Source organism: Haliotis rubra, unplaced genomic scaffold (genome assembly GCF_003918875.1).
Source record: "Haliotis rubra isolate DU_JTF1 unplaced genomic scaffold, ASM391887v1 Scf415, whole genome shotgun sequence".
NCBI lineage: Eukaryota > Metazoa > Mollusca > Gastropoda > Lepetellida > Haliotidae > Haliotis > Haliotis rubra.
Genome location: NW_025767097.1, coordinates 529,521 through 543,783, shown reverse-complemented (window position 1 = coordinate 543,783; position 14,263 = coordinate 529,521). Strand labels below are relative to the sequence as shown.

Genomic DNA, 14,263 nt, shown 5'->3' with positions numbered 1-14,263 from the left:
GGAATATCACAATAAATTAATCACAGCTTACATTACCAAGCATTCTAGTGAAATGATTATTTTCCCTTTGGGTTAAAAGACAGCTTTGATTCCATGGAATACAAAGCATGACTATTTAGATCATTCTTTTGCATGGGATGGATATGGGAAAACTAAAGTAAGAGTTACCTCCCATATCGCAAATAGATGCCAAATTCAGGTTATATTTACTATTATGATTAACCAAGATGTCCTCTTCCAAACAATGCTCTGTTGTTTTATAAATAAAATGTTCTATTCGCTCAAAAAAACAAACATATCTGTGCAGAGCACTGATACTTTTGGCTCTAAAATTTTGACATTAGTTTACACTTGTGATTCCTGTCTGCTGAGAATCACATCAGCAAAATATCTACACATACTAAGAAAGAATTTGGGTGTTGAACTCATTGTCTAACCCAATGCAAATACCTTGATATACCATTAGCTTGGCTATTAGAGGCAATGTGAGGTTTGAACTTGTAACAAAGACCTGGCAGATGCAAACCTCATCCTTGTCTTCACGGTTACATATATTCCTAAACTGAAAATCATACCAAACACAAATCATTTCTCCACCAACGCCTTCTTCTTCGATTCACGATAAGGTCGTTTCGGTTTTGCCAAAATATAAGAAACAGAAAGCGAACCGTGATTGCAGTTTGACAGTAGGTAACTGAATAAAGACAGCCTCCGCCATCTTACTCCACTGAGACAACCAAAGGATCGTAAAAATCCTCACGTTATTCTAAACATGTTTTAACAAAAATGCTCTCACTTGATTTGGTTTATATCGCACATTCATTTTCGACACTTTAAACGCCAATAACTGAACAGAGTAATCACCGACTGAACAAATATCTGATCTCCACACCCCTTCCCTTTGATCTTAATTACAAATTTGGGCCAATTAACTCGTCAAACAATACTGCATTTGGTTGCACAGACACAAGGAAACATCAGCGATTACCCGTAATATGTCCGTATTCAAGATATAAGTAAAATATCCGCTACTTTTATCCAAAAGCTTGGCACATTCTTGGCAAGTTTTGCCATGTTGCAGAATCCGCCATCTTAGTGCAGGTGCCCGGATGAAGCAATCCAATTGAAATAAGTTTCGAATTAATATGTTGCTTGAAACGCAATTTGATTACATTAAAATTAACCAAAATTATAACAAACATGTATGGTCTTAATGAATTTTAACAACAGCGTTTTCGTTAAAAGAAATGTGCTCCTGTGTAAAGTTTCATTTGCACACGTCTCGAAAGGGGCGGGGAAAGCGTCGCGTGCTCTTTAGTGCTACTAACACAACAGTGTGGGGAAGTGAACAAGGTTTGGCGAAAATGGACATGGATAAGTTGTTTGAGTAAGTATGTAAGCCATATAATTTTCATCAGTGGACAACTTACGTGTCAAATAGTAAGGTTGCATATAAAATAATTTGTTGATAATGCATTTATCGGCATTTATCACCTTACGTGATGTCAGTACGTGACATCGGTCATTCGAGTATTTCTTCACTGATATCACAGAAAATGGTATATTCATAACGTGTCATTGGGTGAAAACGAAAGATGATTTTCAATATTGATGATTGTGACAGAATAGTTGGCCATATTATAATACATATTTCAGATGGAGTCAGTTACTCTTCCTGGCTTCATAGTATGTACAACTAAACCCACACATATCTATTTACAATGAATGGACTTTACATTATTGTTATGACAATTATGTATAATAGTTTTTATGCAGTGTTATAAATTTGTTCCTAAATTATTTTTTGTATACAAAACTCTACAGCAATTTTTAGTATGTATTTATGAGATATATTTTCATGACAAGTTACATTAAGCAACCAATCCTAGTGATTTATCACAAAATTGATAAAGAAAAAGTTTGTTAAAGATGGTTTTGGTCAGGGAAATATATGAAGTGGTCAAAACGAATGAAAGATTGCGTTACAGTACAATGTTTAACAATGGTTTTGTAGGTTAAGGGTGATTTTAAGGGCATTGGACTCTAGTTTATGCCCTGTTGTCTAGCACTGCCTACTGGAAATCATTAGCTGCTGCTGTGAGTTGATTAGCAGGCTAATGCAAGAAACTGGGCTACTGCCTGTAAGGACTGTGGAAAAAAAGGTGATGTCTTTACACATTTGTGAACACTGGTTAAAAGTGCTTGTTAATTAGAACCTTCAGCCTAAACAAACAGAGAACAATGAAAGCTTAAATTTACTCTTTGGACAGCATGTGGCATATGAATATGGAAATAGTTTTAACATTCTAGGACAGTTTCTTAATGAAATTTAAACACTTCATGTCATCTGCTTATTTTGATTTGTTGAGTGAAACAGATGAAAAATACATGATGTGGTAAAGTGGCAGAGATATGAGGTTTTCCTGAGCACTGTTAGCAGAGGGATTGGCCTCATATGGCCTGGGCATTTATATTTGAGGCTTTGATAAATAGCTTCAAATCTAATCAGTTGGGCATTTAGTATTTTGTAACTAGTTCATAAGAAAAGCACACAATGTTCTTTCCAGTTTGCCTATAATATACTGAACAATATTAGAAATGCACCACACTAAAATGCACCGACGATGTTCAGATATCATGGGTACATTTCAGTCTGACGGGGGGATATTTCGTATTATATGGGTGGTGCGTTTCTAATGTTGTTCAGTATATATAACATGGCAGAAGCCAGAGTCCACTGCACAATTTTGTTGTTTTTATTTGAGAACGGAACCAGGCATTGCTTACATTGGAAATTATTTCAAGCATGATTTGAAAACACACTTACTGTCCCTTCAGAGCACACTGCGTGTTTTCACCCTTTGGAATTTTTTATCTCTCTTTGAAATGCAAATAATAGGAAATTGAAAAGCGCATTCAAAGATTTATCTTTGTTACACCACCTTTATCCAGTATATGTGTTTGAAATGAGAACAGATTATATTTTCTGTTGTAACCTTTAAAATATATTTCCATAATTGAAGTGGTCACTATTTTTCCTATGCTATTGTTGTTCAGAAGTTGATGTGTGTGGCTTTTGGAGTGAGCTACCCATGCCAAAACAAATCTTTTCTACAATGACTTCCAGTGAATACAGAATATGCAAAACCTAAACTGTAATCCTACCAATGTTATTTGCTATTTAGAGAGTATACCCAGCCGTAACACACATAAATCAGAATTAACACAATGGTGTATTCATGTCATGGGATCCATTTCTTTGTATGCCTGTTTTTTAAGCTTTGTACTGATCGTAAAATTGACAACCAACTTGCCATAGCAGGTTTCAATTCACAATGAACAAAGAGAATGACGCCAACATATCTGCCAATGTGGATATACGTAAATATTAAACTGGCACTGTGCCACTGCTGGCTGTTGTGTACATGGTTGAATACACACAAGTACTGGTACGTGCAGTAAAACACATTAACATGTTGATCACAACTTTTTATATTGTATATTGTAAGATGAATTCAGTCATTCCGGTCGTATGTTTTGTCCATATGTCATCTTCTCCCTTTAATAAAAACTAAATCCAAATACAGGAATTCTCAGCTCGTTTCTGGATAAGGATCTGGGCGCGGTTGTTCAAAACTCGGTTATCTTACCCGCTGGTTAACTCCTAACCTAACTATACCCGCTAAAATCCATAACCGGCCGTTAGCTAACCGAACGTTAAATACGCGTTGTTCAAAACACGGTTAGTCATGCCGTTAGCTAACGTCACCGTCAAAGTTTAACAGTGTGGTTAACGTCACTGGTTAGCTTCCATCTATCCCATAATTCCGTTTTCTGTTTACTTCCGGTTTACCAAAAATGGAAACGCAAAATGTCGCCTGCACCCCAAGGAAAAAGAGAAGTCGAAATTTCTCTGCTGACGAAGAGAATGTAATCCAGTCAATGGTTGAGGCCAACTCTATAGTTTATCATAGGCATGCGAATGTCGTAGCGCTACAAACGTTTTGTATTGGAACACAAGGTTCCAGCCGTTTGCATATACAATACAACCAGAAATTATTGAGAATTTAAGATTGTAATGTTTTATATTGTTTACACTCATTACTCATGTATTAAATGTGAATATTAGCAGAACATAACTCCAGATTCAAAGACAGGTGAACAGTTAGTATTTTGTCAAGTCACCATGGGCAGCAATGCAGGCTTCAATGCGGCGGGGCATACTACTGATCAAAGAAGTTAGAAAGTCGTGGTCCATGCTGTCCCAATATCGGACCACCTCTTCTTTCATTTCAGCAATATTTTTGTCAGATTTGTCTTATTGACACTTTCCTTCATAAGTCCCCAAACATTTTCTATTGGATTTAGGTCAGGGCTGTAGCTTGGCCAATCTAATAATGTCATATTTTGGGTCCGAAACCAGGCCTGTGAATGCTTGAACGATGTTTTGGGTCCTTGTCCTGCTGGAAAATCCAAAATTTCCATAGAACATGTGAGCAGATGGAAGTAAATGTCCCTCGAGAATATCTGTGTACCGTTCACTGTTCACTCGACTTTTCTGCCAACCCATTGCATACAGCTCAGTTCTAATTGTCTCCTTACAGACAGCCACAGTTCCTCTATCAATCATATCCAGCCTTAAGTTTTCTAAACTCCTTCGTTTGTTTTTCGAAACAAGAATACCAAGCCGCCTCCTGTCACCGACAGTCAATTTTCTGGGCCTACCTGCGCCTCCCTGGTGCTCTTTGCCATATCCATTTGCAATATTTTTCAAAACACGATAAACAGTGGACAAAGGGATGCCTGTTCTACTTGAAATCACTTTAGCTGATCTGATGTCCTTATTATAATACTCTAAAATCAACTTCCTCTTCTCTAAATCATCCATACTGAGGATCACTGAAAATGTCGTCTGCTAGCAAGTAAACAAAGGGGGATAACTCTTCACAAACTAGTGAAACAGGATTAACGGAGTTGTCTCTCTTGAATGAAACCAAGCACTTGATAGCTGGTCAAGGTTGTTTATACTAGAAATCCAATTGAACATATTCCTAAAATTCTCAATAATTTCTGGTCATACTATATATACATATGATCCCAGCTCTGAGTGTGTTTACTTAAAAACTATAGCACAGGTATAGATAAAATATCATGAATCCATGAAAATAATATTGATAGTAGAAGTATGTTGTCTGTGGATAGAAGATGTATAAATATTACACACAGGAGTTACGCTTAGACGGCTACAGTCTTAATCAATCTTTGAATTCCCACAAGACCTATCGCTCACTTTTCACTCCTTAAATTGTCATGACTGTATGGCCAAGTCGTGAAGATGCTATCAATATCATTTATTAATTATTTGCCAATTCTGTCAAACATTGTAATGTATGAACACACATTGCCAAATCCTTTAGCATCAAACAATATAGATGTTGTGACAATAATACCATTAGCTTTTATATGAAATATGCATTCAATGCCAATAGAAACTGAATATGTTACTAGCACTACGTGCAAGTAGATCAAACTGTAATTGGACTATAGGCATCAGGGCCAACACTGCTGAATAAAATCAATCTGTTATCCGACCTTACTGTTGACAGGAATCTCATGAACAATACTGTGCAATATCGTCATTATCTGAACGCCTTCACAGACGCCATATTCCGGAAAGATGTCTTGAAAAACATGAAACTGTGTCTAAATTATAGAGGAAAATAATTTCCTCGATACTCATTAATCAGATGAACCTTCATTTAGTTCAATTCACAAGTGACTACAGAAAATGCATATAAAGTTCTTTTTAATGACTTCAAGGTCGTACAACATGTATTATATTTCATAAGTGTATTATACGCTGTAGTAGATGAACAGAATTTCCTCGATACGCAATTATCAGATGAACCTCCATTTAGTTCAATTCACAAGAGACTACCGAAAATGCATAGAAAGGATGGAAAACATGTATTATATTTCATAAGTGTATTATAGAACGCTGCAATGATTCGGCAGAGAAATACTATTGTGCCATTGTATTCCTTATATGAACCTATCAGTGTATAACATTAGCATTCAGATATTGTTATAACATAAGTTAAAAATTCCAAATATTATCGTGTAATATGACATTTTAGTGTAGTAAACTATATCTTAAACCTATACACAAGTGATAAAAGATGAAACGTAGGCATCGTGTACATGTACAGCGTGTATTTTAGTTCCTATGATATGCAATATTCAATATTGGGACCAATATTAGTTTCATATGTAACTGTTTGTCCAATTCTTCGAATAATTCCCACTATTGAAGTCCAGTCCACGACACATGCTATCCTTTCTTTGCTGAACTAGCATCATGAAAGCAGTGTAGCCATGAGCACCATTTTGCGAGTTAACCACACTGTTAAAAAGTTAGCGGTGGTCCTTAGGTGTGTTAACTTAACGTCAAGTTAACATCCTTTTAAAAGTTAAAGTCACATGCAACCAAAAAATCAAAGATAATTAAAACACAATTATCACTTATTCATGACATATAATATACATTGCTGATTATGAAAAAACCCATTTAAACAAAATTATAAGCATACAGTCGCAAATCAAAAGTGAAATATTTCCCAAGAAACGAAGCAGCCGGGATACCGAACCCAGTCAGAGCGGGTGGGTGTGCACTCAAGTGTAACGTCTGGTTCATTTGCATATGTCCTCACGGCTCATTGTATGTGTATATATAGAGATGTTGGGTTTTGTAAATACATGCTCATTTTTTGTGTATAACATTTTGCAATCAACAGACATTATAACATGTCATGTGTACAAGTATCACACCTGCCTGTCTGTGTAATTACATAATGTGGCAGAGACCGAACTTGGGCCATAAATCAATGCGTTTTGTTTATGGTGTATAGCCTGATAGGTGTTAAGTTCAAATTGCATGTGGTCAGTGATCGAAGTTGTGTATTGAATATTGCCCTTAGCAGACGGGCAGGCAGACACATAGGTGTCAATAAAAACAACATATCTATATCCCAGTTAGAAATTCTGTCAACGCTAAATAATGGCATTGCTTTTAAGTATCGAACTGAGAAAGTGACTCGGTAAGAAGAACGTGTGGTGAAATAGACAAATGAAATTATATAAACAGTTAAATCGGTAATCTACTGTAATAACATATAAAAAGCTCGCGCCTGTGAAATATCAACAAAACATTAGAAAAAAAGCTCACACCAAAGCCTTCACCGAATATTCACCGGACAACCCGCTTCCAAGCTGCGCGAACCTATTTCACTGCGCGTGTGCTATGAGTGCCGCTCAGCACAGCACAGCCCAGCTGTTTAAACCAATTTTTCCCCCAAGCGCTGAGGGAAAATTAGTGAATCGTTTGAATTCCGATCTCGCGCAGTTTTTTTCATCGCATTATTTTTCAACTTTTTAAGTTGAATTTGCATTTTTGATGATTTGTTTCAGTAAGTCCATACCGAAAGGTATCAGAATCTGCAAAGTTGTGTTTTAGGTTGCATGTGACCTTTAACAGAGTTTTGAACAACAAGATAACCCGATGTTATTAGTTAACAGGCGGTTAAATGTACTTAATGGCTGGTTAAAAGATAACCGAGTTTTCAACAACCGGGCCCTAATGATGTGTGAGACTCCTTCAAGGCAGTATGGACCTGTTGTACCTCGTGATGGGATAGCCATCTGATGATGTGTGAGACTCCTTCAAGGCAGTATGGACCTGTTGTACCTTGTGAAGGGATAGCCATCTGATGATGTGTGAGACTCCTTCAAGGCAGTATGGACCTGTTGTACCTTGTGAAGGGATAGCCATCTGATGATGTGTGAGACTCCTTCAACTTCAAGGCAGTATGGACCTGTTGTACCTTGTGAAGGGATAGCCATCTGATGATGTGTGAGACTCCTTCAACTTCAAGGCAGTATGGACCTGTTGTACCTTGTGAAGGGATAGCCATCTGATGATGTGTGAGACTCCTTCAACTTCAAGGCAGTATGGACCTGTTGTATCTTGTGAAGGGATAGCCATCTGATGATGTGTGAGACTCCTTCAAGGCAGTATGGACCTGTTGTATCTTGTGAAGGGATAGCCATCTGATGATGTCTGAGACTCCTGTTCAAGCCGCTCTACCTGTTACATAAGAACAGATATTGTATTCCATTTCTTTGAACAGTTACTTCCTTAAATCATGCACTTACTGAAAGTTTTGTTCATATATGAAATAATAAATGGTTTTCTCTTTACCATCATTATGAAGACAAATTATGTTTAACTGTATTTAAATATTGAAGTAATGTATTTAAAAGTTCAATGCTAATCTTAAAAGTAAAGATATATTTCAGAGTAATTCAGATGAGCAGCATTACTGTCTTCAACAAATAATAATTTCAACTTGTTCACAATATGAAACCCACAGATATTCGTGAATCATTTTGCACAATTTAGTCATGATGTGTAAAACCAGAAAGGAAATATTGCTAAACATCATGAATAAATTATGCAAAGTGTCTTTGGAACACGTGATGAATTATAACAAGAGTAAATGCAATCCACGTACATGTACAGCTGTTGAATATGTGATTGACATATGCACAGCATAAGCTAATCCATGCGCCAGCATTAGGGCTGCAAAGATTCGGTTCGATTCATCGAAAATCAAATCTGACACCTTAGTTTCGATAATCGATAACCATTATCACTTTTTCAATTCGATATTTGAATACCTATTTAAATTATTTCCACACAGCCAGAACGTAATGTTGACTTCAATTCGAGCTTCAGGCGCTGAAATAAGGCAAAATGTGATTTGTTGATGCCGGGCTAATTATCCAATGAGAATTGTTGTTAGTAAACATCGCCTATGTGACATGGGATTACACACTAAAAAGCCGACTCTGAGAGTTAAATGAAATTTGATGTTTTTACTTGTTTGAAGAATTGAATAAAAAATGATCAAATTGAGGGTCCAATATCGAAAATTGAATCAAATTGAAGTCTTTGTGAATAGTTGCAGCCCTAATGACAATGTCTGTTAATCTGAATAAGAATTGGCTTCTGCACTAACACCATTACAGAAGATGACAGTCGCAATTCTTTTTAATTAAATTGAAACGACTTTGTAATGACAATTGTCCTAATATGTCAGCTCCTTCAGCGAATCTGAATATGAAGGTTCAAATTCATCTACCTGTAACTTCTCAGAAACCTTAATTGGCCATTTTAGTTCAGACTGTAAATAAATTCAGTACTCTTTAACAGAAGGATTGTCAACACAGGTATTGTGTGTATATTTATTTATTGTACTTCAGATGGTTTATGTTTCCACACAGGTTCTTGTATCCATCACGTGTTGAGCACACTGAGCAATTGTCATCAGTTGGATATGAGGTGGCAGCGTTGGTTGTAGCTTAAGCTCGAGGCTCTAGTTAGGGCAGCATCGTTAGTTGTAGCACAACTTGAGGGCTCTAGTTGTCATCAGTTGGATTGTGAGTTAAACTTGAGCTCTAGTTAGGCAGCATTGTTAGTTGTAGGTTAAACTTGAGGCTCTAGTTAGCAGCATCGGTTAAACTTGGAGGCTCTAGTTAGGCAGCATTGTTAGTTGTAGGCTAAGCTCGAGGCTCTAGTTAGGCAGCATTGTTAGTTGTAGGTTAAGGTCAAGGCACTAGTTAGGCAGCATTGTTAGTTGTAGGTTAAACTTGAGGCTCTAGTTAGGCAGCATTGTTAGTTGTAGGTTAAACTTGAGGCTCTAGTTAGGCAGCATTGTTAGTTGTAGGTTGAGCTCGAGGCACTAGTTAGCAGCATCGGGTTCGATTCCCCACATGGGTAAAATGTGTGAAACCCATTTCTGGTGTCCCCCGTTCACAGTGATATTGCTGGAATATTGCTAAAAGCGGGGTAAAACTGAACTCACTCACTCACGTTAGACTTTCAGGTATCAGTTTTGATATAGTCAGCTGGGTGTTGAACATAGAAAAAGTAGCAAAGTTTGAAACTCTTTGTTATATTGTTATAGAAAGTAAGCTTTAATAGTTAAACTATTTGTCAGATTTAATTAGTATTCTAAGATGCCTAGCGGTTAGAACAATCGAAAAAAAAATACATTATCAGACAATAAAGGTATAGTTTTGATGACGTAACAATTGAATGACGTTATCCCGTCACTGCGCCATTCTAGTGTGCCCCCTCGTAATCGAACCATTTTACATTACGTCACAATGTAAGCGACGTCACGATGCATGTCAGTTGTCATCGCCTCGTACGGCCTCCTACAGTAACCTACTGCGATGCATCTCTTTTCTTGGTTTGCAGTTGCTTCACTCACCTAACATCACTGGTGGAAACATTACGTTTATGTTTTCTGACGTTTTAAATGTCTCAATTCGACTCACAAGTTTTCAGCGACACGGTAACGTTCGCAATGTTTACATTCCCACAATGCAATCGTGGAATGTCGCTAGACTACTCAGCTTCGTCAGAATGTACTGATCTAAACATACGTTGGTAGTAAAAATGCGACGTTCGCATGGTTTATGTTAATCACAAATGTAATTAAAATACTTTAGAGAAGATATTTAATCCGAACGTTAACCGTCATGAAACTGTTTATCATTTGTTTTTCTGATAACGTTCGTCTTAATGTAGGGGGGCAGACACATCAATAGAACAGCGCGCCAGTTAGGCCTGTGCGAGGATTCTTAATTTAGGTCGCAAGCGTCCTCGTGCTTTAACGTCATAATAGTTCAGGGCAAAAGTGTGTTTTATTACACTATACATGGCGGTAGAGCGAACTGTATTTCTTAAATATAAGAAAAACAGGAATTTAAGAAGAAGCCCAGGAACGTTATGTCAATGATAACTACACCTGTTCATGTGATGACGTGAGTGTTTGACGTATTCTCATTGAGCAATGTGTATTTATATGCTGTATGTGTGATGACGTGAGTGTTTGACGTATTCTCATTGAGCAATGTGTATTTATATGCTGTATGTGTGATGACGTGAGTGTTTGACGTATTCTCATTGAGCAATGTGTATTTATATGCTGTATGTGTGATGACGTGAGTGTTTGACGTATTCTCATTGAGCAATGTGTATTTATATGCTGTATGAGTGATGACGTGAGTGTTTGACATATTCTCATTGAGCAATGTGTATTTATATGCTGTATGAGTGATGACGGAGTGTTTGACGATATTCTCATTGAGCAATGTGTATTTATATGCTGTATGAGTGATGACGTGAGTGTTTGACGTATTCTCATTGAGCAATGTGTATTTATATGCTGTATGCGTGATGACGTGAGTGTTTGACGTATTCTCATTGAGCAATGTGTATTTATATGGTGTATGTGTGATGACGTGAGTGTTTGACATATTCTCATTGAGCAATGTGTATTTATATGCTGTATGTGTGATGACGTGAGTGTTTGACGTATTCTCATTGAGCAATGTGTATTTATATGCTGTATGTGTGATGACGTGAGTGTTTGACATATTCTCATTGAGCAATGTGTATTTATATGCTGTATGTGTGATGTGCGATGGCGTGAGTGTTTGACGTATTCTCATTGAGCAATGTGTATTTATATGCTGTATGTGTGATGACGCGTGAGTGTTTGACGTATTCTCATTGAGCAATGTGTATTTATATGCTGTATGTGTGATGACGTGAGTGTTTGACGTATTCTCATTGAGCAATGTGTATTTATATGCTGTATGTGTGATGACGTGAGTGTTTGACGTATTCTCATTGAGCAATGTGTATTTATATGCTGTATGTGTGATGACTAATTACACAATACAGAAAATACACGTATTGAAATATTTCCCTGAAAAATGACTTATTTTGAGGTTGTCGGACAAAATGGCAGATTCTGTTCCTTTGTAACATATGGCTTAGTCATGTGTAATTTATTCGGAACACATTGAGGAAGTCCACTATGTAAATCACTTACACATGCATTGTTCTGAATCAAGCATGGGGGTCAAGGGTCCTTGTAATGACTCTAATGTTGAAAGTTGTAGATTTAGGAGGCCCCTATAGTGTTAAAGATTTAGGGGTCCCTAGACACACACCTCACCAGCATACCTTCACCACACACACCTCACTAGCATACCTGTACCACACACACTTCACCAGCATACCTGTACCACACACACACCTCACCAGCATACCTGTATCAAACACTCCCTCACCAGCATACCTGTACCACATACACTTCACTAGCATACCTGCACCACACATACTTCACCAGCATCACTGTATCAGACACACCTCACCAGCACACCTGTACCACACACACTTCACTAGCATACCTGTACCACACACACCTCACCAGCATACCTGTATCAAACACTCCTCACCAGCATACCTGTACCACATACACTTCACTAGCATACCTGCACCACACATACTTCACCAGCATACCTGTATCAAACACTCCTCACCAGCATACCTGCATCACACACACCTCACTACCATACCTTCACCACACACACCACATCAGCATACCTGTATCAAACACTCCTCACCAGCATACCTGTACCACACACACCTCACTAGCATACCTGTACCACACACACCTCATCAGCATACCTGCACCACACATACCTCACCAGCATACCTGTACCACACATACCTCACTAACATACCTGCACCACACATACCTCACTAGCATACCTTTACCACACGCACCTCACCAGCATACCTGTATCAAACACACCTCACCAGCATACCTGTATCAGACACACCTCGCCAGCATACCTGTATCAGACACATCTCGCCAGCATACCTGCACCACACACTCCCCACCAGCATACCTGTACCACACACACTTCACTAGCATACCTGTACCACACACACCTCACCAGCATACCTGTATCAAACACACCTCACCAGCATACCTGTATCAGACACACCTCGCCAGCATACCTGCACCACACACTCCCCACCAGCATACATGTACCACACACACTTCACTAGCATACATGTACCACACACACCTCACCAGCATACCTGTATCAAACACACCTCGCCAGCATACCTGCACCACACCAGCATACCATACCTCCCACACCAGCATACATGTACCACACACACCTCACCAGCATACCTGCACCACACATACCTCACCAGCATACCTGTACCACACACACGTCACTAGCATACCTGTACCACACACACCTCATCAACATACCTGTATCAAACACTCCTCACCAGCATACCTGTATCATACACACTTCACCCACCACACACACCTCACTAGCATACCTGCACCACACACACCTCACCCGCATACCTGCACCACACACACCTTACTAGCATACCTGCACCACACACACTTCACCCGCATACCTGCACCACATACACTTCACCCGCATACCTGCACCACACACACCTCACTAGCATACCTGCACCACACACACTTCACCCGCATACCTGCAGCACACACACCTCACTAGCATACCTGCACCACACACACCTCACCAGCATACCTGCACCACACATACCTGTATCAGACACACCTCACTAGCATACCTGCACCACACATACCTGTATCAGACACACCTCACTAGCATACCTGTACCACACATACCTGTACCACACATACGTGCACCACACATACCTCACTAGCATACCTGTACCACACATACCTGCACCACACATACGTCACCAGCATACCTGGACCTCACATACCTGTACCACACACACCTCACTTAGCATACCTGGACCACACATACCTGTACCACACACACCTCACTAGCATACCTGTACCACACACACCTCACTAGCATACCTATATCAGACACACCTCACTAGCATACCTGTACCACACACACCTCACCAGCATATCTGTACCACACACTCCTCACCAGTATACCTGTATCAGACACACCTCACCAGCATACTGTAAACGTATTATATTTCGCGGAGGTTTTATTTTCGCGCTTTTCGCGCAAAACATTTTAGCGCGAAAATTTATACACCGCGAATATTAAAATGACGACTGATAGTAGCATAAACAATCATACTTAACTGTTGCTGTAATGTATTTCCCAAAACATAATTAAATAATGAGCCAAATCCCATCGCTGAATTAGCGAAAACAGCAATGTGTGTTGTGGCCGCCATGGAAATTGGTCACATGACAGATGGTTTGATACAAAACAGATTACCATGAAACGACTCGGAAAGAAATAATACAGCAGTATTTTATTTATTCATTAAGATTTTATTTACCAGTACATCATG

General features: G+C 38.7%; 2 protein-coding genes across 2 annotated transcripts in view; one reads left to right on the top strand and one right to left on the bottom strand.

Moving 5' to 3' along the window:
* The window catches only part of LOC124288317 (PHD and RING finger domain-containing protein 1-like), a 30,619-nt gene extending 29,468 nt beyond the window's left edge, over positions 1-1,151 (bottom strand). Inside the window, exon 1 of the mRNA XM_046724826.1 lies at positions 989-1,151. The gene's annotated coding sequence lies outside the window, so the exon portion shown is untranslated. The remainder of the gene's footprint in view (positions 1-988) is intronic.
* A 106-nt stretch (positions 1,152-1,257) lies between these two features.
* Positions 1,258-14,263, top strand: part of LOC124288318 (cytosolic non-specific dipeptidase-like) — a 33,187-nt gene continuing 20,181 nt past the window's right edge. The window contains exon 1 of the mRNA XM_046724827.1: positions 1,258-1,387. Coding sequence (XP_046580783.1) covers positions 1,365-1,387 — 23 coding nt within the window. The 5' untranslated portion in view covers positions 1,258-1,364. The remainder of the gene's footprint in view (positions 1,388-14,263) is intronic.